We start from the raw sequence: 22,118 nt of genomic DNA on the forward strand, positions 1-22,118 counted from the left end.
AGTCCCTCGTCCACTGCAGTTCTCGCGATAACATAAGTGCCGTGCACGTGACCGGGACTTATCTCCGGTCACTAGTCTGGTTCTCGCAAACAGCTGATCAGCTGATTGTGAGAACACTGCAGTGTAGGTGATCGCTGGAGATTTATCTCCGGCGATCATCTACAGGCTCTGCTACATCTGGATGTCAGGCATCCAGATGTAGCAGAGCCGGACTCGTCTAGACTGTGTGCACATACAACACACAACACACAACATAACACCATACACCATGCGACATACGACATGAGACATGTCTGATTTTGAACATGTGTTCTCAGAACAGGGGTGTCTAGAACTCCCTCCTCATTGTCCATATGATTGCACCATTAATTTAATATCTGGAGCCAAATTACCTAAAAGCAGTTTAATATAATGTTTCAAGTCAAAAAGGGCAGGCCATGAAAGACTATATCATGGAAAGTCTGACTAAGGGTCATATCTGACCTTCCTCATCTCCCATTGCAGCAGGTTTTTTCTTTAAGGATAAAGATGGGGGTTATACCCCTGCTTAAATAACTGTGCACTAAATTGGATCATGGTTTGGGATCAATTCTCTCTCTCTCATTCCGGACCTCTTTAATCAGATCATTGGGACTAAGTGGTTTTCTAAACTGGACGTCACTGGGGACATATAATCTCATCCGTATTAAGGAGGGGTATAAGTGGAAGACTGCTTTTAATACACCAGGGGGACACTACGAAAACCTTGTTATGCTATTTGTGTTGACAAATGCTCCTGCCATTTTTCAGCACTTTGTTAATTTTCATTTTTCGTCATCTGGCAGGTAGATTTGTGGTAGTCTATCTGGATGACATATTGATTTATTCCCCAGACCTTGATCACATCAGGTACATGTCAGTCAGTTCTTACAAATTCTCAGTGACAATAAATTATATGTCAAACCAAAGAAATGTATGCTTTCGATTCAGGATATCCTTTTTCTGGGATATCTGTTATCATCCACCGGTTTTCACATGGATCCTGTGAAAGTCCTTGCGGTACTGGATTGGGATTGTCCTGAAAACTTAAAACTTTATAAAGGTTTTTCGGTTTGCCAATTACCATAAGTTCATCAATAACTTTTCGGTAGTGGCCAAACCACTAAGGATATGACCAGGAAAGGGTTGGGCTCTTCTAAATGGTTCAGTCTGGCCACTGAGGCATTTGTTACTTTTGCTTCTGCACCGATTCTTCTACAGCCTGACATCACTCAGCTGTTCATTGTAGAGGTTGTCCATCAGAGGTGAGGTTTGGGGCTATACTGTGGCAGACTTAATCTCCAAGTAAATTGCGGCCATGTGCATACTTTTCCAAGAAATTGACATCTGCCGAGAGAAACTATGACATTGATAATAGGGAACTCTTAGCAATAAAGTAAGGCTTTGAGGAATGGCATCATTTTTTTTAGGGGGGCAGTTCATCCGGTCATGGTAATCACTGATTCATAAAAATCTTTTGTGTTTGGAATCTACCAAACATCTGACACCTAGACAGGCAAGATGGTCATTGTCTTTTACCAGATTCAACCTTTTTGTGACTAATAGGTGGGGGCATAAGAACATTAAGGCGGATTCCTTATCTCGTTGTTTTCTGGGGAGAGGAAGTAATTGCGTGCCAGTCCTTATAGTACAGAAAGGGGTTGTTATTGCTACTATATGTTCTCATCTGGAGAAGGAGGTTGTGGAGGCACAGGAAGGGGGATGCAACTGCTGCCTGTCCATCTGGTAAACTTTTTGTCATTGTGAACCTCCATCTTAAAATTTTAAATGAACATCATTATTTGGTCCTGGCTGGACATCCTGGCAGTAAAGGCACCACTCATAATTTTTGATGGTCTGAGGTGCACGAGGATGTTCGGGAACATCTAGCTGCCTGCAGTACTTGTGCGCATTCTACGACCTCACATACTTGTCCATCTCACCTCATCACTTGTATCCCATATGTACATTCAGTCTTCATCATTCCGGTAAAGGTTCTCATCTTTTCCATCAACATTTATCTGTAGATTTCATCACTGATCTACCAATGTCAGCAAGTAACACTGTAATATTGGTGGTGGTGGATAGATTCAGCAAGATGTCCCATTTCAATGCCAAGACTTTGACATAAATTTTATTAAAGAAATCTTGGAAATGCATCGGATTCCATCTGCTATTGGTGCCAAACGAGGGTTCAATTTACCATCTCCACCACCACCTTGTCAAGTCATTGTATGCCAGTCTCTTAAATATTTGATACATTGGAATGGTTACAGTGCTGAAGAGAGAATATGGGTAGCAGTGTCTGATGTTCAGGTTGGTCCGGTCTTTTCACACTTCACATCCAGATAAAGTCTGAGGTTCCGGAGGTCCCTCTTAGTATGGCGGTACTGCCAAGGGGATACTGCAACAGAGAAGGGGCAGAAGATTATGGCATCTGGTTACACGAACTCCTGCACTGATTAGAACTGCTTCACCATCCTATTAAACAGTGCAGGTTTTCCTTGCTCTGTCACTGCAAGGATTAATCAGTTCAGTTGATGTCCTGGAGCTCTCCATCTTGAATTGTCTCAGCTGTTCAGTGTTGGCCATTCCCATCTGGTATTTATTCACGCCACTGGCACTTGGGACTTGCCAGTGATATTTACAGTTTTCTGGTTTGGGTTTGAAGGAGAGTTTTAAATTAGAAGCAGTCTGTTGATTTGTGAGTGTATTTACTGTATATGATTGTAGTTTTCTTTTATCCCTGTCTGTTTACACATGTGTCTGGTTAGTGTTTTCCATATACTTTGGCCTCACACCTCCCTGGGTGGGAGAGGGAACAGATAGCGATTAAGATAAGAGCATAGCAAGGTACGAGACTCTGGCGTCTCCACCATCAGGGGTAATCTGGGGAATAGGGATAGCCTAGGGTGCCCCTAGTTTGAGGGATCGGATAGGTGCCTATAGTCGCTTTTCACAGCATGTCATTATCGTTGCCCTTTCCCCTTTTTGTAGTCCGTGGGCGCATTGAGTTATTGCTTTCTTTTATCCTTGTCTGTTTCCCTTTGTTTGTTTTGTGTTAGAGCAGGTCTAATGTTCCTGTTGCTTTATACACTAGTCAGAGCTGTTCTCAGGGTTTGACAGGGGTAGGAATCTGGTCACCACACAAGGTGAAAGAACCCATCTAGGGAGGCTAGAGAGATGGGGTTGTATAGTGCAAGTGTCAGGGGTGCCTTCTTTAATCTTTCCCTAGTGGCAGAGCTCCCTGTTCAGCACCATTTCCTACACTGCTGAAGCATCAGAGAGCAAGAAAATGTCACTTTGCATTTCCGCGCGGCCCATACCTGGGGGTCATCACAGATCACTGGTTCCCAGTGGAGCACAGTTTGTACGAGAGTCGTTTACATCTCTTCTATAAAGTATAAGCTCTCATGGTCATCTGAGTCCTCTCTCTCTCCTATGGTTAGTGGGGTCCTCTCTTTTTTGTAGAGCATAAGCTCTCATTGTCAGTGGGGTCCTCTTTCTATTTTTCTTTTCTGTAGAGTGTAAGCTCTTATGGTGAGCTGGGTACCCTCTTTCTCTCTCCTATAATGTGTAAGTTCTTATAACTAGTGGGGCTTTCCCTTTCTCCTTTGTAGAGTGTAAGCTTACATGGACAGTAGCCAGTAGGACCCTCTCTCTCCCCTGTAGAATAAGCACTTATGCTCAGTGGGGTACTATCGCTTTAGTAGAATGCAAGCTCATATAGTCACTGGGATCCTCTCTCAATCCAGCAGAATGTAAGCTCTTATGATCAGCTGGGTCCACTTTTTCTTGCTCCTGTAGAGTGTAAGCTGGTTTCTCTTTCTTTCTCTCTCTCTCCTGTTTATTGCAAGCTTTTTTAGTATTGCGAAAACACAAAAAGGCGGGCACCGCACACAATAAACGCTGAAGGGATCAACCACATGCATATATGAGATACCAGAAAAACAAAAGAAAAGAGTAATATGCACACAGTGGGATCAACCTAGTAAATTTTATTTTTATTATCACAATCCACAATACATAAAGGCAAAGCAGGGAGAAACAGACATTTAAAAACATCTAAAAACAAAACGGACCTACCCACATCCCCCCAAATGTGGTAACAAGAATACACATGATAATATATAACAGATATACAGGTAATACAAGGAACCCTTAAGAAACTCGGCAGATTAATACAATAACAAACACATTTATTCAATACACTGTACTGCCAACTAACAGGGCCCTCATAGACCGTAATCAGAAAATATTACCAGAAATTGAATCCCAAATATGGCTGGTACCCCCCAGTCACAGGATAAGCCTATACTTAGTCAAATTGCTATCCAGCAAAAAAATTAGGTATGGAATAACCAAATAACAAAATGCAGCTGGCTAAAATAAATGTGAATAAATTCTGCCCTCAAAGCAGAAATATAAGCAATAGGCATACAAAAGCGCATGCACCTAAATGAAGTTGGGGATAAGCAGGGAATAAGGCCGAGACCAGGGGGGTCCAAATAAGGGAGAGGGGGGGATGGAGGCCCCACGGGTATCGACGCTGCTTAGAGCGTCTTTGTCAGGGGAAGGTAGTGAGAATAACCTCCCAAACATGCCCTATATAAATGGAATTTAATTAGTGAAAATACATTTTACCTGTGAGGCTGCCGACGGCATCCATGTCAACCATGGATGTAAGGTGCTGGAGAAATGGTTCCGGACATGCGCACAAAAGTGCCGTGGGTGTAACCGGCATATCAGCCTATCAGCTCCCACATAGCGCACATAAGCCAAATCATTTTAGAAAGACCAACTGCCATTGGTCCAAGAGAGAGGTGTAAGCAATGCGCACGTCGGCAGCCTCACAGGTAAAATGTATTTTCACTAATTAAATTCCATTTATATAGGGCATGTTTGGGAAGTTATTCTCACTACCTTCCCCTGACGAAGACGCTCTAAGCAGCGTCGATACGCGTGGGGCCTCCATCCCCCCCCTCTCCCTTATTTGGACCCCCCTGGTCTCGGCCTTATTCCCTGCTTATCCCCAACTTCATTTAGGTGCATGCGCTTTTGTATGCCTATTGCTTATATTTCTGCTTTGAGGGCAGAATTTATTCACAGATACCAATGGGGTATTGACTCCTTGGTGACTGGAAGACTTGCACCGCATTTTTTGGTAAAGTATTATATTGGGTGATAGCATCAGGGAAGTCTGTTAGCCAGCTGCATTTTGTTATTTGGTTATTCCATACCTAATTTTTTTGCTGGATAGCAATTTGACTAAGTATAGGCTTAGGCTACTTTCACACTAGCGTCGGGAACAACCCGTCGCTGCGCGTCGGGCCGACGTTCCCGACGCTAGTGTGGTCTCCGCCGCACAACGGGGGCAGCGGATGCATATTTCCCACGCATCCGCTGCCCCATTGTGATGTGCGGGGAAGTGCGGGGAGGTGGGGGCGGAGTTCCGACTGCGCATGCGCGGTCGGAAAAAGCGGACCGTCGGGAGCAAAAAACGTTACATGTAACGTTTTTTTCTCCCGACGGACCGCTACCATACGCCCAAACGCCGCCAAACGCATTCACCGTTTGGAAATGCGTCGCAAATGCGTCGCAAATGCGTCGCTAATGTTACTCTATGACGAAACAACGTATCCAGCAAAAACTTTTGCTGGATGCGGCGTTTCGCAAAAACGACGCATTTGCGACGTATTGCAGTTAACGCTAGTGTGAAACTAGCCTTATCCTGTGACTGGGGGGTACCAGCCATATTTGGGATTCAATTTCTGGTAATATTTTCTGATTACGGTCTATGAGGGCCCTGTTAGTTGGCAGTACAGTGTATTGAATAAATGTGTTTGTTATTGTATTAATCTGCCAAGTTTCTTAAGGGTTCCTTGTATTACCTGTATATCTGTTATATATTATCATGTGTATTCTTGTTACCACATTTGGGGGGATGTGGGTAGGTCCGTTTTGTTTTTAGATGTTTTTAAATGTCTGTTTCTCCCTGCTTTGCCTTTATGTATTGTGGATTGTGATAATAAAAATAAAATTTACTAGGTTGATCCCACTGTGTGCATATTACTCTTTTCTTTTGTTTTTCTTTTTTAATATTGAGGTGCACACAAATTAAATATTTTTGGCAAATTTGGTGAAGACGAGGAATTGAAATGTTAAAAGATCCACTCATCTCTAGTTTGCAGACATGACCGGTGAAAAATTGATCTATATGACATATATATATTTTAATGTTTGCAAGTTTGTATTTTATTTTATTTTTTCCCCAAGTTTAATATTCTTTTGTTTCATTTCTTGCTGGAATGTGTCCTCCAACCATCACTCACAGTTACATGTAGCTACTAAGGTCCAATGGGTTCGGGTCCTTGGCAGTGTAGTTTAGTACAACCCCTGTAGGCATACATATACACTATATATGTATAATATTCCAAAATTATTTGGTTTGGGCTAACTTATTTTATACATTTGTATTCAGCAGAATCATTTGAAGCACATACTGCGGCACTAACTAAAACTACTGAAACCTCATAAGGAAAGCAATAGCTCCAAACAATAAAGAGAAAATCAATACATAAAGTTGTTCTCCTTTTGCATTTTCATAAAAAAGAAGTAACAATTTCGCATTCAGTCTAAAATTTTGCTTTTGTCTGCAGGCAGGAAAGATCCATTTTGGCTATGTGTACACAATGAGTATTCTTGGCTGTGTGGGAATTCACGCTTTATTAAATCTGATGAGCATCACAGGTGTCTCTCATGGATGTGTTGCCAGTGTCTTGGGTTACTGCCTTCTGCCTATGGTGATACTTTCTTGCTTTGCCATTTTGTTTTCTCTACGGTAAGTAACAATGCTGTATATAGAAAATAAGCTCATTACTGTTATATTCTTTTGTTTGTTTATAGTTTGCTTTTAGGATTTGCAGTTATTATCTAAAAAATAAGTCAGCCCATCCCAAACGAATCCACAATAATATAAAATATGGACCTCAATATCAAGGTATATGTCTAGAAAATCATTAATAACCACTATGTAAAATGTTATTTAATGCACAAGTAAGGATGATTACGGTGGCTGTTTGGACAATTAATCTCTGTTTGTTGGAAAGATCCCTGATCGCAATGTCCCTAGTGCTTACATACCTATAGGCAAATGTTCATTATACTGCAGCGCTACCACTGGGGAAATAAAGAATTGCACAATTTCTGCTGAATTAAATAGGTTATATGGGTCCTCCAGAGATAAACTCTTTGTTGCTGTTCTCTGCTTTGTAAAATAAATGAGATTCCTCGTCAGGGACCCCTTAATTGGTTGAAGGATCTAACTAGCGTGGAGTTGTTTTATTTGTGTGTGTAAATGTAAAATTAGACTTTACGGGATTGGTAGCAGAAGTTTATAAAATTCTTTTAAAAGGTAATGGGGAATTAAACACATCACACAGAGCAAAACAACAATTGGCAAATTAGAAATGAGCAAAGAAAGCCCAAACACCTACATAATTTGCATTTAAACTGTTCTGGAAAAAATACTTATATTATTTGACACCTTACACAGAAATTGTGGGTGCCTCTCCATATGGGTTATTGATATATCGTGTACAAATAACCAGAACATATTGTCACTAAGTATAATTAATATACTGTATCAAACCGCACGTCCAAACTCTTGCCACCTCCTGTCACCTCCAACTCAAAAATATTGCCAGAATCCGTCCCTTCCTCGGCCCCCAATCTCCTGCCTCGAATACTGCAACACCCTCCTCTGTGGCCTCCCCGCTAACTCCCTTGCACCGCTCCAGTCTGTCCTCAACTCTGCTGCCCGGCTAATCCACCTCTCTCCTCGCTACTACCCTGCTTCTCCCCTCTGCAAATCCCTCCACTGGCTCCCAATTCCCCAACGAATCCAGTTCAAACTACGAACACTGATCTACAAAGCCATCCACAACCTGTCCCCTCCCTATATCTCTGAACTAACCTCCCAATATCTTCCCCTCACGTAATCTTCGATCCTCCCAAGACCTCCTACTCCCCTCCACACTTATTCGTTCCTCACACAACCGCCTCCAAGATTTCTCCCGAATATCCCCCATCCTCTGGAATTCCACGCCTCAACACGTCCGATTATCCACCACCCTTGGATCCTTCAGAACCTGAAAACCCTTCTCTTCAGAAAGCCTACAGCCTGCAATAACCATTCTGCCGCCTCACCACCACCCGAACTGCCGCCTCACTACCACCAGAGCTGCCGCTTCACCACCACCAGAGCTGCCGCACCCCCGACCTTCTGTCTCTTCCACGTAGAATGTAAGTCCTCAAGGACAGGGTCCTCTCCCCTCTGTACCAGTCTGTCATAGTAAATTTGTTTAATGTAAACGATATCTATAACTCTGTACGTAACCCTTCTCATGTACATCACCATGGAATTAATGGTTCTATATTAATAATAATAATAATAATAATAATAATAATAATAAATACTGTATGGCACCCAAACAATGGAGCCGCCATACATTCTATGGCTAGGTGCACATAGCGTCCTTTAGACGCAGTCACAGAGTTTTCCTATGAAAATGCTGACGGTCATCTTCCTAAAGTGGTTTTGCTGGCGGCTCCCCTATAATTTTTGCAGTAGTCGAGTTGCCTGCGTCTTATGCTTTATACTGTAAAATATAGAGAGCAGGTGGCGTCTGGTCGAAAGCCACCTGAAGAATGAGCATGCCACTTCTTCTAACTACCTAAGGTTTTCCAAACCTTGATGCAGTGACATAAAAAGGAACATGTGCACAGTAGTGTCGTTTTGACATCGCTGTGCAGTATGAAAATTTTTGTGGCGCTTTTTATGCGCTTTTTCAGACAAAATCCCCCTAAAAAGATGCCAAGTGCACATATCTACAGTACAATAGACTATATGTAGTTGTTTGGGTTTTTTTTAGTGGATTTTGAAAAAAAAAAGCCATCAGTGTAATACTTTATCTGGGTAGGTGAAATGTGTGTCTGGTGGAACAATTGTGTCCTTGATATGGGGTGGAGGTGCACTTAAAATCTTGACCTGCCATGAATTATGGTTTTATTGAAATTTTGGGTTTTATAGAAAATACCTAAGTTTCTTCTTCTGAAACAGTTACATCAAAGAAGCTAACATAATGATTCACCTTTCCTTATCTGAGTATCCATATGTTCTGTAGAAACAGAAATGATTCTGATAAATAAAAAGTCATGTATCATTATGACAAATCTATCCCATCAAAGTAAGGATTGCTACTTGTATCATTTGTCCAATTTCACATCCCATGAAGTTGATAGAATTGTCAGGTGCAACCTTTTCATCGGAAGTGACAAAAAATGTGACTGATTTATGTTCTTTTGGATGCCAGCCTAACACGTGAAGCAGACGGTTACAGAAATAATAGTTGGAGAGTAATATGAATCGGTTGGACCATTACTGAAAAAATATGTTATTGCTTTTCACTCTAAAAAGCTCTAAACCACATCTGTGAGCCGGAACAGAAATTAACCCCCTTCATTTTCCATTTATCTTTCTACATTTAAATTGTAATATGTGTTGATGCAAGGTATCACTGGACATCTGTGGGTTTAAAGCACCACTCCAGTGATTTTCTTTATTTGCCCTTTTGTTAGGTATTATGTACAGTGGAGAAAATAAGTGTTTGGTCCCTGGATGATTTTGTAAGTTTGCCCACTGACAGACATGAACAGTCTGTAATTTTAAAGGTGGGGTTAATTCTAACATTGAGAGATACAATATAAAAAATAAAATCCAGAAAATCACAATGTATAAATTATATAAATTTATTTGCATTTTGCAGTGAGAAATAAGTATTTGATCCCTCTGGCAAACAAGACTTAAAGGGAACCTGTCACCTGAATTTGGCGGGACCGGTTTTGGGTAATATGGGCGGGGTTTTCGGATGTTTGATTCACCCTTTCCTTACCCGCTGGCTGCATGCTGGCCGCAATACTGGATTGAAGTTCATTCTCTGTCCTCCGAAGTACACGCCTGCGCAAGGCAATATTGCCTTGCACTGGCGTGTACTCCGGAGGACAGAGAATGAACTTCAATCCAATATTGCGGCCAGCATGCAGCCAGCGGGTAAGGAAAGGGTGAATCAAACACCCGAAAACCCCGCCGATATGACCCAAAACTGGTCCCGCCAAATTCAGGTGACAGGTTCCCTTTAATACTTGGAGGCAAAACCCTTGTTGGCAATCACAGCAGTCAGACCTTTTTGTAGATGATGATGAGGTTTGCGCCCTTGTCAGGAAGAATTTTGGTCCACTCCTCTTTGCAGATCATCTCTAAATCATCGCTTGGCAACTCGTAGCTTTAACTCCCTCCATAAGTTTTCTATGGGATAAAGATCTGGAGACTGGCTAGGCCTCTCCATGACCTTAATGTACTTCTTTTTGAGCCACTCCTTTGTTACCTTGGCTGTATGTTTTGGGTCATTGTCTTGCTAGAAGACCCAGCCATGACCTATTTTAATGTCCTGGCAGAGGTAAGGAGGATGTTACTCAGAATTTTACGGTACATATGTGGCACCCCAGCAGTCCGGTTACCACAGTGGAATTGCCTCCCTCACAGGGATTAATGTCATGCCTGGAAGCAAGGAGAAGTCCCCTTACCAGGTGTCAGTAGAAGAGAAGTAGAGCAGAACCTGGGGAGTGGTGCTGTGATTAAACTCGCCCCAGAGCTGAGCGCTAGGAACCGGATACCGGAGTCCATGGTTGTGTAAGTACTGAAGTCCCGGCAGCTAAACCTGGAGGGCAGGGGACTGCAGGTCTCCTGGCCCGATCTAATACCCGGCAGAACAGCAGCATACCAGAGCCTGGAGCCAACACAAAGGAGCGGCACCTGTGATAGGCTCGAGCTGCCTGCCATGCGGGCAAAGGTGAGTTTTTCAAAATAGAGAGAGACAGTTTGGATCAGGGGGTGAGCTGTTTGGCAGCAAGGGAAAAAGAAGAACAGTGCAGAAGGAAGGCTTCCATACCTACCTGGCCAGATGTATCAAAAAATTGCTTCCAGGCTGCCCGGCTCTCCATTACGATCTGTTACCAGTGCCCCAGTCTGTACTGTCAACCATCAAGTAAAGGAAAAGAAAACTACAGCCCTTGTGTCATTCAGCGATCTCTTGCATCCTGAGTCCTGCACCACAAGGTGTACGAAGCCTGACATAAAAGGGACCGGTAGCCCTGGGGCCCCGCTCCACCTGTGGGGAGCAGAACCATCCCAGCTGTGACATCAGCCCCAGCGGTCTCCTTTAGCAGCGTCGGCCACCCATTGCCGAACACCACAGGTGGTGTCATGCTAAACCCCATATACATATTCCCCATTTTACAGCACAGCCAGGGCCACAGAGTTGGGTCACGGCCCCGTGACTTCCCCAAAGAACTGTCCAACCCGGTTCTGAGTACCCCACAACCCTGGTGGGTGTGTCACATGGGTCCAGCCATTCTCCCATTGATGGAGTGAAGTAGTCCTGTGCCCTTAGCAGAGAAACACCCCCAAAACATGTTTCCACCTCCATGCATGACAGTGGGGATGGTGTTCTTTGGGTCATAGACAGCATTTCTCTTCCTCCAAACACGACAAGTTGAGTTAATGCCAAAGACCTCAATTTTTGTCTCATCTGACCACAGCACCCTCTCCCAATTACTCACAGAGTCATCCAGGTCTTCATGGGCAAACTTCAGATGGGCCTGCACATGTGCCTTCTTGAGCAGGGAGACCTTGCATGCACTGCAGGATGTTACATTTTTACGGTGTAATGTGTTATCAATGGTTTTCTTGGTGACTGTGTTCCCAGCTGCCTTGAGATCATTAATAAGTTCCCCCCCCCGTTTAGTTTTAGGCTGATTTCTCACCTTCCTCCTGAGCAAGGATAACCCTCGAGGTGAGATTTTGCATGGTGCTCCAGATCGATTGACAGTCATTTTATATTTCTTCCATTTTCTTACTATTGCACCAACAGTTGTCTCCTTTTCACCCAGAGTCTTACTTATTGTTTTGTAGCCCATTCCAGCTTTGTGCAGGTCTATGATCTTGTCCCTAACATCCTTACAAAGCTCTTTGATCTTGCCCATGTTGTGAAAGATAGAGTCTGACTGATTATTTGAATCTATGGACAGGAGTCTTTCATAAAGGTGACTTTGTAAGACAGCTGTCTTTAATGCAGGTAATGAGTTGATTAGGAGCGTCTAACTAGTGTCATGCTCGCGCCCAGACTGGTTGGCGCGGGCGTGCGGAGGTGTGTGGCCCCACTGTGCCACAGACCAAACCTCCCTGGAAGGGGCGTAACTAAGTAGCTTCCTAGGTGTTCGCTGGAGCCTCTGATGGTGAGGTCAGACTTGTGCAATAGGAAGCTACCAGGTACCACTCCAGGGTGGAGTCTGGTTGTGGCTGCTGATCCCACCGGGGAACGGAACATAGACAAGCAAGCGGGCACGGCTGGCACATAGGCAGGCAGACGGGTACAACAGGAACACTGTCAGGCAGGCGGGCACGGCTGGCTCTCTGGTAGGCAGGCGGGCACGGCTGGCTCTCTGGAAAGGCAGGCGGGCACGGCTGGCTCACTGGCAGGACTGGTGGACAAGACTGGTACACTGGAAGAACCGGTAGGGACCGGTCTGCAGGCAGGTATATAGAACGGGTAAGAACCTGTTCAGACACGAGGACCTAGGAATAAGTAGATAAAGACCGCAAGAGCGGATGCAGAGCGAAAGCACAGGAGCTAGAGCCAAGAACAGAAATGCAGGAGGCGGAGCCAAGAGCAGGAGGCGGAGCCAAGTGCGAAACCGCAGGAGGCGGAGCCAAGAGCTGGAGGCGGAGCCAAGTGCAAACAGGCAGGAGGCGGAGCCAAGAGCTGGAGGCGGAGCCAAGTGCAGACAGGCAGGAGGCGGAGCCAAGAGCTGGCGGCGGAGCCAAGTGCAGGAGAAGTAGAACCGCAAGGAGCGGAGCCAGGTAGAACCGCAAGGAGCGGAGCCAGGTAGAACCGCAAGGAGCGGAGCCAGGTAGAACCGCAAGGAGCGGAGAGGAGCTGTGGGAGGGGTCTCTGCAGCAAAGCTGAGCAGAGCCACAAGGAAAGTGGAGAGAAGCTGCAGCAAGGGATAACTGCAACAGCAGAAGATAAGCTGAGTAGAAAGGAGCAGAAACGCAGAAGTGAGGAGCAGAGGTAAAGTCACAAAGGTACAGAGCAGGCAGAGCTGCAAGAGTGCGGAGTGTAAGCAGACTGAGAATACAAGGAAAGACAACAGGGAAGGAAGCCAAAGACTAGGAGACCGAGGTAAGACTAAGTACAGACAAGGCAATGGAACAAGACACACGGACAAAGACACTGGGACCAGGATATACTGCCTCCTGGTGGGCGGACAACAAGACCAAGGAAATAACACAGAGAATCCTCCAGAGAGGGAGTAACTCAGAGCAAGGCCAGGCAAACTCAGAAGCAAGACACTAACTGAGCTAACACATTGCACAGGCCCAGAACACTGGGTGAAGCTGCACTATATACTGGAGGCCTCTTGGTAATTGGTCAGGAACAGATTGGACAGATGCACCTGATTGCTATAAGAACCAGAGAGTTCAGGCACCGCCCCTCTATACACAGAACCATGAAGCATGCAGAGAGCAGAGACACAGAACATGGAGCTGGCAAGAAACAGAAACCACATCATGACCTGGAGCAGTGGGTAAGATAGTGTGAGAGATGCGAGGCCATGACGTGATGCCAGCAGAGTTGTTACAGTACCCCCCCCTTTACGGCCCCTCTTCTTCAAGCCCGCCAGAATAACTTGTAGAAGAAGGATGGGAGCACACATAGTCCAGGCCAACATGACATCTTCAGGGTAGAAGGCGGCAGGAGAGTCACCAGGTATCTCAGAAAACAAAGTCTCTTTGTGCTCTGCAGGGTTAGCTTCATCAGAAATCTCGGATAGGAAAGTCTCATTGTACCCAATAGGGTTAGCTTTCTCAAATGACTGGACCATTTCCTCAGGGTAGACAAGAAGCAGGGACTTGGAAGATACCGATTTGTTATCTTCACCAGCCGGCCACATGGAAGCTGAAGGAATACTGACAGGATACACCTTCTGCCCGATATCCAGAGACAAACTTTCAGATAGCAGAGATGTTCTAGAGTACTGAACACAGGAAAAGTCACTAGAGATGAATGTGGAGAGCATCAGCTCCACCGGGTCAGAGAAGAATTGAGGTGAACAAACTTCTGTTTTGAAATCTTCACCAGCCGGCCACAAGGACGCAGAAGGTATAAACATAGGAACCATCTTCTGCCCGTTATCCAGAAGAAATCGTCCAAGCGGCGGGGATGTTCCTAGGAATGGAATACAGGTAAAGTCGTTGGAGATGTGTGGAGAGATAGTCACCGCTTCCCCATCTTCGGTGACATTAGCACATCTTGACTCGACGACTAAGTGTTTACTGGTATAGTCGCTGGAGATGTGTGGAGACATAGTCACCGTTTCCCCATCTTCGGTGACGTCAGCACAGCTTGACTCGACGACTAGCAGACCAGCAGAAGAAGATGTCACTGCTGAGTGTCTTTGACGCATGGGAACCAGACACTTCTCAAGACTGGGTAAGTTCAAACGAAGCACCTTACTGCAACTCTTGACCAGAGCGGGTGGTAGAGTCCTTGGCTTAGAATGACCCATGGGCATAACAGACAGCATATGGAAAACAAAATTCTTTGTGTATAAGGCTCCAACTTGGAGCTGTAGTTGTCCTTGCAGGACTAGACTGCTCTTTAGCAGGGTTTGGCCATTATCAGGCAACGCCCACACTGGGTTCTGGAGCTGAAGAACGGAGACCATACACCGACTACGTATGACAGGCGGCTTAGATACACCAAAGCTCCCAGAAGGCAGAGAAACAGTCATTAACTTAGATGGAGAGGAAGTACACTCGCCAGGGGCAGCCTCTCCAACTGGCCCAAGGTTTTGGAGCTTAAGATCCCCTGGACAGAGGCCATCCAGGTGTTCCTCACAACAGCAGCGACATTGTATGCCCTTCTTATGGCTGATTTCAGGCTGCTGCTTTGCCAGCCCACTCTCATCAACCTTCTTAGGCTTCACACAGGTTGCTGCTTTAACGGGTAGAGGAACAGGAGGGTCACAGACGGTCATGGCTTGACGTGGGGGTTTCTTCACGGGTTTCGCCCGTCTGGAGCGCCTCTGGGATCTAGATGGGGAAGACTTAACAGGAGCAGCAGGACAAGGCTTGTCAAAGACTTTACGGAAGGCCACCAGGAAGGCCCCCAGGTTCATGACAATAGGATCCCCTGCTTCCCAGAGGGGAGTTATCCATATTAGAGCATCTTCGGCCAGGTAGGACATGATGTAACCCACCTTGACCCAGTCAGAGGGGAAACAAGCTGCATTCTGCAGGATGTAGCGTAAGCACTGCTTCAGGAACCCCTGGCATTCTTCAGGATTCCCATAGAACCTAGGTGGGTCAGCTGGGTAGTGCTCCTCCTCATAGGCCAGAAGTTGCTTGAAGAGAGCATTAGAGACAATAATTGGGTCAGAGGTCTCTTCAATCTGAACCACCCTTGGTGGAACAAATTTTTCAGGTTGCTCATACGGGCAGGAAAAAAGTTCATCATGCTCTGCGAGCGGTAGGACATGGGATACAGCGGAGGCCATGGCCTGTGCAAACTGTCATGCTCGCGCCCAGACTGGTTGGCGCGGGCGTGCGGAGGTGTGTGGCCCCACTGTGCCACAGACCAAACCTCCCTGGAAGGGGCGTAACTAAGTAGCTTCCTAGGTGTTCGCTGGAGCCTCTGATGGTGAGGTCAGACTTGTGCAATAGGAAGCTACCAGGTACCACTCCAGGGTGGAGTCTGGTTGTGGCTGCTGATCCCACCGGGGAACGGAACATAGACAAGCAAGCGGGCACGGCTGGCACATAGGCAGGCAGACGGGTACAACAGGAACACTGTCAGGCAGGCGGGCACGGCTGGCTCTCTGGTAGGCAGGCGGGCACGGCTGGCTCTCTGGAAAGGCAGGCGGGCACGGCTGGCTCACTGGCAGGACCGGTGGACAAGACTGGTACACTGGAAGAACCGGTAGGGACCGGTCTGCAGGCAGGTATATAGAACGGGTAAGAACCTGTTCAGACACGAGGACCTAGGAATAAGTAGATAAAGACCGCAAGAGCGGATGCAGAGCGAAAGCACAGGAGCTAGAGCCAAGAACAGAAATGCAGGAGGCGGAGCCAAGAGCAGGAGGCGGAGCCAAGTGCGAAACCGCAGGAGGCGGAGCCAAGAGCTGGAGGCGGAGCCAAGTGCAAACAGGCAGGAGGCGGAGCCAAGAGCTGGAGGCAGAGCCAAGTGCAGACAGGCAGGAGGCGGAGCCAAGAGCTGGCGGCGGAGCCAAGTGCAGGAGAAGTAGAACCGCAAGGAGCGGAGCCAGGTAGAACCGCAAGGAGCGGAGCCAGGTAGAACCGCAAGGAGCGGAGCCAGGTAGAACCGCAAGGAGCGGAGAGGAGCTGTGGGAGGGGTCTCTGCAGCAAAGCTGAGCAGAGCCACAAGGAAAGTGGAGAGAAGCTGCAGCAAGGGATAACTGCAACAGCAGAAGATAAGCTGAGTAGAAATGAGCAGAAACGCAGAAGTGAGGAGCAGAGGTAAAGTCACAAAGGTACAGAGCAGGCAGAGCTGCAAGAGTGCGGAGTGTAAGCAGACTGAGAATACAAGGAAAGACAACAGGGAAGGAAGCCAAAGACTAGGAGACCGAGGTAAGACTAAGTACAGACAAGGCAATGGAACAAGACACACGGACAAAGACACTGGGACCAGGATATACTGCCTCCTGGTGGGCGGACAACAAGACCAAGGAAATAACACAGAGAATCCTCCAGAGAGGGAGTAACTCAGAGCAAGGCCAGGCAAACTCAGAAGCAAGACACTAACTGAGCTAACACATTGCACAGGCCCAGAACACTGGGTGAAGCTGCACTATATACTGGAGGCCTCTTGGTAATTGGTCAGGAACAGATTGGACAGATGCACCTGATTGCTATAAGAACCAGAGAGTTCAGGCGCCGCCCCTCTATACACAGAACCATGAAGCATGCAGAGAGCAGAGACACAGAACATGGAGCTGGCAAGAAACAGAAACCACATCATGACCTGGAGCAGTGGGTAAGATAGTGTGAGAGATGCGAGGCCATGACGTGATGCCAGCAGAGTTGTTACAACTAGTCTGTAGGAGCCAGAACTTACTACCTCAATAAAGCGTTTTAAAAATTGGCCACAAAGACCAGATATTGTACCGGGAGGCGATCCGAATCGTCCTCTATGAATCTTCCAACTGCCGTCACTCTTTTCTTCAGGGGCGATGGTTGCCGCCCCCTTTGCGCTGTTGCTTCTTAAATCCGGCGCCTGCGCTGTGCGTGCCTGCCTGGGGCAGGCGCAAATAACAATGCCGGAAGGCAGGGGAGCAGGGGGAGTGTCAGAGATGGGAGAGCGTCCGAGATGGGGGAGTGCCTGAACAGCGCAGTGCGCATGCCCAGGAATGCCAGCCCCGCACTGTGCATAATGAATAACACAGTGCGGGGCGGGGATTCAGTAACAGGGCGGCCGCACTGCCCGCACAGGCGCAGTCAGGCACCCTGCGTCTGAGCTGTGACTGACAATGAAGACTGCGCCTGTCCCAGGCAGGCACGCACAGCGCAGGCGCCGGATTTAAGAAGCAACAGCGCGAAGGGGGCGGCAACCATCGCCCCTGAAGAGAAGAGTGACGGCAGTTGGAAGATTCATAGAGGACGATTCGGACCGCCTCCCGGTACAATATCTGGTCTTTGTGGCCAATTTTTAAAACGCTTTATTGAGGCAATAACTTAATCAAAAACTAAAAGAGCCACCTTGTTAGACTGCAGCATTACTGCTGCACAAGGTGGCTCTTTTAGTTTATAACGGCTGGAGGGGGTAACAGTGGCCTTTTAAAATTATAGAGTATTCATGTATTTGTCAGTGGGCAAACTTACAAAATCAGCAAGGGATCAAATACTTATTTCCCCCACTGTAAGTATCATAAAGTTAGTAACATATTCAGTGGTTGCTGTCTTATCCCGGCTTGATTGGCGCTCCAGTCCTCCAGCACCACTTGACCCATATGTCATCTGCCGGATCTGTATGTGTATCGGCAGTTACTCTCTCTCAATGTAAGTCTATAAGACTCAGAAGGAGGTCCTCTGGCCACGTTCTGAGGTCCTGTGGCCTCGTTCTGAGATCCTCTGGCCTTGGTCTGAGGTCCTGTGGCCTTATTCTGAGTCCAATAGACTTTTATTGAGAAAATTCAAAAAGTGACCACCTTTGCTTGCTTCGCAGCAACCGTTGAGTGATTTGGCAGCTCACAAATGCAGTCACATGGTGCAGAAACAAACCTGAGCACCGCTGAAGCCAGGAGAAAACTGCGACCTGTGAGTATTTTGCTACCTTCATGACACTTATATTAATGATAACTAACAGGGTCAAATATATAAAAAAATCACTTTAGTGATACTTTAAGGATGGCATCTTAGTTATTGTCCCCTTTATAGGTATTTTTCAATGGTGTAGAACTTACAAGGAGAATTCAACTTTGTCTTTTTGATCACCACTTATACGTAGATAGGCGACATGAATAACATGCTATGATTTTTTTAATAAAATCATGGAATACTTGTACCTCTTAATTAGTGCAGTGTAATAATTATAGGGGATAACTCAGGAGACTCTTTGCGTGGAACAAGACAACTACAGGACACAGTTTTATAAGTGGTAAAGTCTATATTATCACACAGTGATTCAAACAGGTGCAGAGAGAAACTCAAGTCCACAACACTTGGTGTAAATATTAAACGCAGCTTAAACAGTCTATAGGAAACTTCAGAGGAAAATGCAATCACGCAGAAAGTCTATGAAGCACAATTATTCTTGAGGATACTTGACACGAATAAAGGTACCGTTACACTAAACGACTTACCAACGATCACGACCAGCGATACGACCTGGCCATGATCGTTGGTAAGTCGTCGTGTGGTCGCTGGGGAGCTGTCACACAGACAGCTCTCTCCAGCGACCAACGATCAGGGGAACAACTTCGGCATCGTTGAAACTGTCTTCAACGATGCCGAAGTCTCCGGGTAACCAGGGTAAACATCGGGTTACTAAGTGCAGGGCCGCGCTTAGTAACCCGATATTTACCCTGGTTACCATTGTAAAAGTAAAAAAAAAAAAAACAGTACATACTCACATTCTGATGTCTGTCACGTCCCCCGCCGTCAGCTTCCCGCACTGACTGTGTCAGCGCCGGCCGTAAAGCAGAGCACAGCGGTGATGTCACCGCTGTGCTTTGCTTTACGGCCGGCGCTGACAATCAGTGCGGGAAACTGACGGCGGGGGACGTGACAGACATCGGAATGTGAGTATGTAGTGTTTTTTTTTTTACTTTTACAATGGTAACCAGGGTAAATATCGGGTTACTAAGCGCGGCCCTGTGCTTAGTAACCCGATATTTACCCTGGTTACAAGTGAACACATAGCTGGATCGGCGTCACACACGCCGATCCAGCGATGACAGCGGGTGATCAGCGACCAAAAAAAGGTCCTGATCATTCCCTACGACCAACGATCTCCCAGCAGGGGCCTGATCATTAGTCGCTGTCACACATAACGAGATCGTTAAGCGGGATCGTTGCTACGTCACCAAAAGCGTGACATTGCAACGATATCGTTAGCGAAATCGTTATGTGTGAAGGTACCTTTAGTCCTTGTTTTAATCCAAACATAGATAGATATGCTTATAAGGCAGTTCGAGCAATGTCTTATCTCAACCAGGAAGGCCTGGGGTGATAATCTCAGCTTTAAGCAGAGCAGCAACAGCTTACATGTCCAGCAAATGCAGATGGGAGTAAACACGAGCAGCAGATGAAGGAGGATTACTGGAAACTGGTGTATGCAGCAGGAACTCAGAGCCGAGTAGCAGGATAACCACACAGGTTCACAGGAGCAGGTATATAGCCAGGAAGTCACCAGAGGTCAGGAGCTGGATGCAAGTCAGAATACTCTAGCACAGACTGAAGGCTGGGGTGGAGTTTTATAGCAGGAAGACATAGTGCACATGAGACCAAAGACACCATCTTGGAAAAGGGCAGTAATGCACAAAAGGTAATAAAAATGTTCAGAGTCCTGACATGCAGAGGGACATGTAAAAATCAGAGTGTCTAAAGTCATACTTACTGTACTCTTAAAGGGGAGACAGCAGGCAGTTCTATCTGTGACTATATCATTTATAGAGACATTAGGCAGTATAATAATCAATACACCCCAATGATTCTCATGTGGCAGGAGACTTCACACAAATTATGCTGGAAAATAACAGTACAAGAATAGTTTTTATTTTCTGAAACATAATCACTAAATTAATAATCAACCCTATTAAATCTCCCCTAAATATCCTTGAGTAGAGAAAGTTGAGCTCCTTTACAGGGAGTAATCCCTCCGTGACTACGATGAGTTTGAATTTGGCACTTTGCTATAGGTCACAGGCGTAGCAATTGTGCTTCATCTGAATCTACTGATCAGTAAGGGGCTAAACGATAATTATTTATATACTGGGTTCTTGAGATTTGCAATTTACGCTTTTTTTTAATGATATTGAGAATGAATGACTAAGGAATAGTTTCTCTTCCCTTCCAAAAAATGTAAAGGGGGACACGATGATGGGACCCAGTTGTAGTAGTTGTGTCCCTGTCTGTGATCAGTACAAGCACGAGAAGTGTTGCGGTAACATCATAATGTACACTGTGTGTCCGTTAGAGACATATTGGAGGAGGACACAGCAGAACAAGAAGCGATGAGTGACCACAACATTGAAGAATAATCAAAGACAACAGCTGGAATCAGAAGCAGATTATCCATTAAAGTGCAGGAAAGATCAGACCCGGCAGCCTTAGCAGGGAACACCATCTGTCCTGCTAAACAAGGTTTGAGGATAAAATATTTTCTAAACTCAAGACGACAAGAAGTCTTGTAATTCCAAGCTCATGAAGGGCCGGCCTGGGCTACCGTCTGTCTGGAGTCTCAGGGCGCAGGATATGGAGTTGATGTTTACACTTCAATAGTCTGGATTAAAAAAAGAAACTCAATATAATTAACTGTCCTTGTATGGAGTTTGTATGTGTCACAACGGATATGTCAATACTATGCAGCTGTATTTTCAAAGACATATGTGAGTGCATATCTGGAGAAATTTGTGCCCGGGGCCATCAGCTGTGTCACCGCTGCCGTATGTCGGCTAGATGTGACCGTGCTCATCTGTAACTGTGCCGAAACACATCCAGGAGACCATGCTGCAGATAACATGTATATTGTACATTTGTGTAATTGTTAGCTAGTAGGGATGAGCGAACCCAAACTGTAAAGTTCGGGACAATACCAAACACTATGCTACACGGTCCCGAACACGGGTTTTCATGGGAAACCGTGTTACAGTTCGGGTCCAGTTCGGGCTGTAAAAAAAACAGAAAATGAATAATAAACATTATAGTTATGCTTACCTGTCCAGCGAAGTGTCCTCCCGTCCCGCTGTCTTTTTTCGGCACTGTTCGTGCGGTGACATCACCGCACAAACACTGCCGGAAAAAGCCGAACACTGCCGAATGCAGTGAATACTGCTGGCAATTAATGAGCGGCCGGGAGACAGCGGAACGGGAGGACGCGTCACTGGACAGTATAATTCTAATGTTTATTATTAATTTTCTGCTTTTTTTTACAGCCCCCCGCCCCATCCCATATATGTAAAGTCCGAGTTTGGGGTTCGGACGCAAGTTCATGTCATGTCCGGCCCCGAACTCGAACTTTACAAAAAACTTGGGCAAACCCACCGATCCCGAACATCGGGGGGTTCACCCATTACCAGGGGCGTAACGACCGCGGTCGCAGCGGTCGCCATTGCGACCGGGCCCCGCAGGTCAGGGGCCCCGGGCCGGCAGGTCAGGGCAGGGCCGGGCTGGACATCGGGCACTTCTGGCAAATGCCAGAAGAGCCGATGCCAGTAGTGGGCCGCTGCACTGTTCCTCCCCC

At 46.2% G+C, this 22,118-nt stretch overlaps 1 protein-coding gene across 1 annotated transcript in view; it reads left to right on the top strand.

The window, feature by feature from the left end:
• Positions 1–22,118, top strand: part of YIPF7 (Yip1 domain family member 7) — a 109,078-nt gene that overhangs the window by 57,792 nt on the left and 29,168 nt on the right. Inside the window, exon 5 of the mRNA XM_077275327.1 lies at positions 6,678–6,859. Within this exon, the coding sequence (XP_077131442.1) occupies positions 6,678–6,859 (182 nt within the window). The remainder of the gene's footprint in view (positions 1–6,677; positions 6,860–22,118) is intronic.

The sequence above is a fragment of the Ranitomeya variabilis genome, chromosome 1 (assembly GCF_051348905.1).
Source record: "Ranitomeya variabilis isolate aRanVar5 chromosome 1, aRanVar5.hap1, whole genome shotgun sequence".
Taxonomy (NCBI): Eukaryota; Metazoa; Chordata; class Amphibia; order Anura; family Dendrobatidae; genus Ranitomeya; species Ranitomeya variabilis.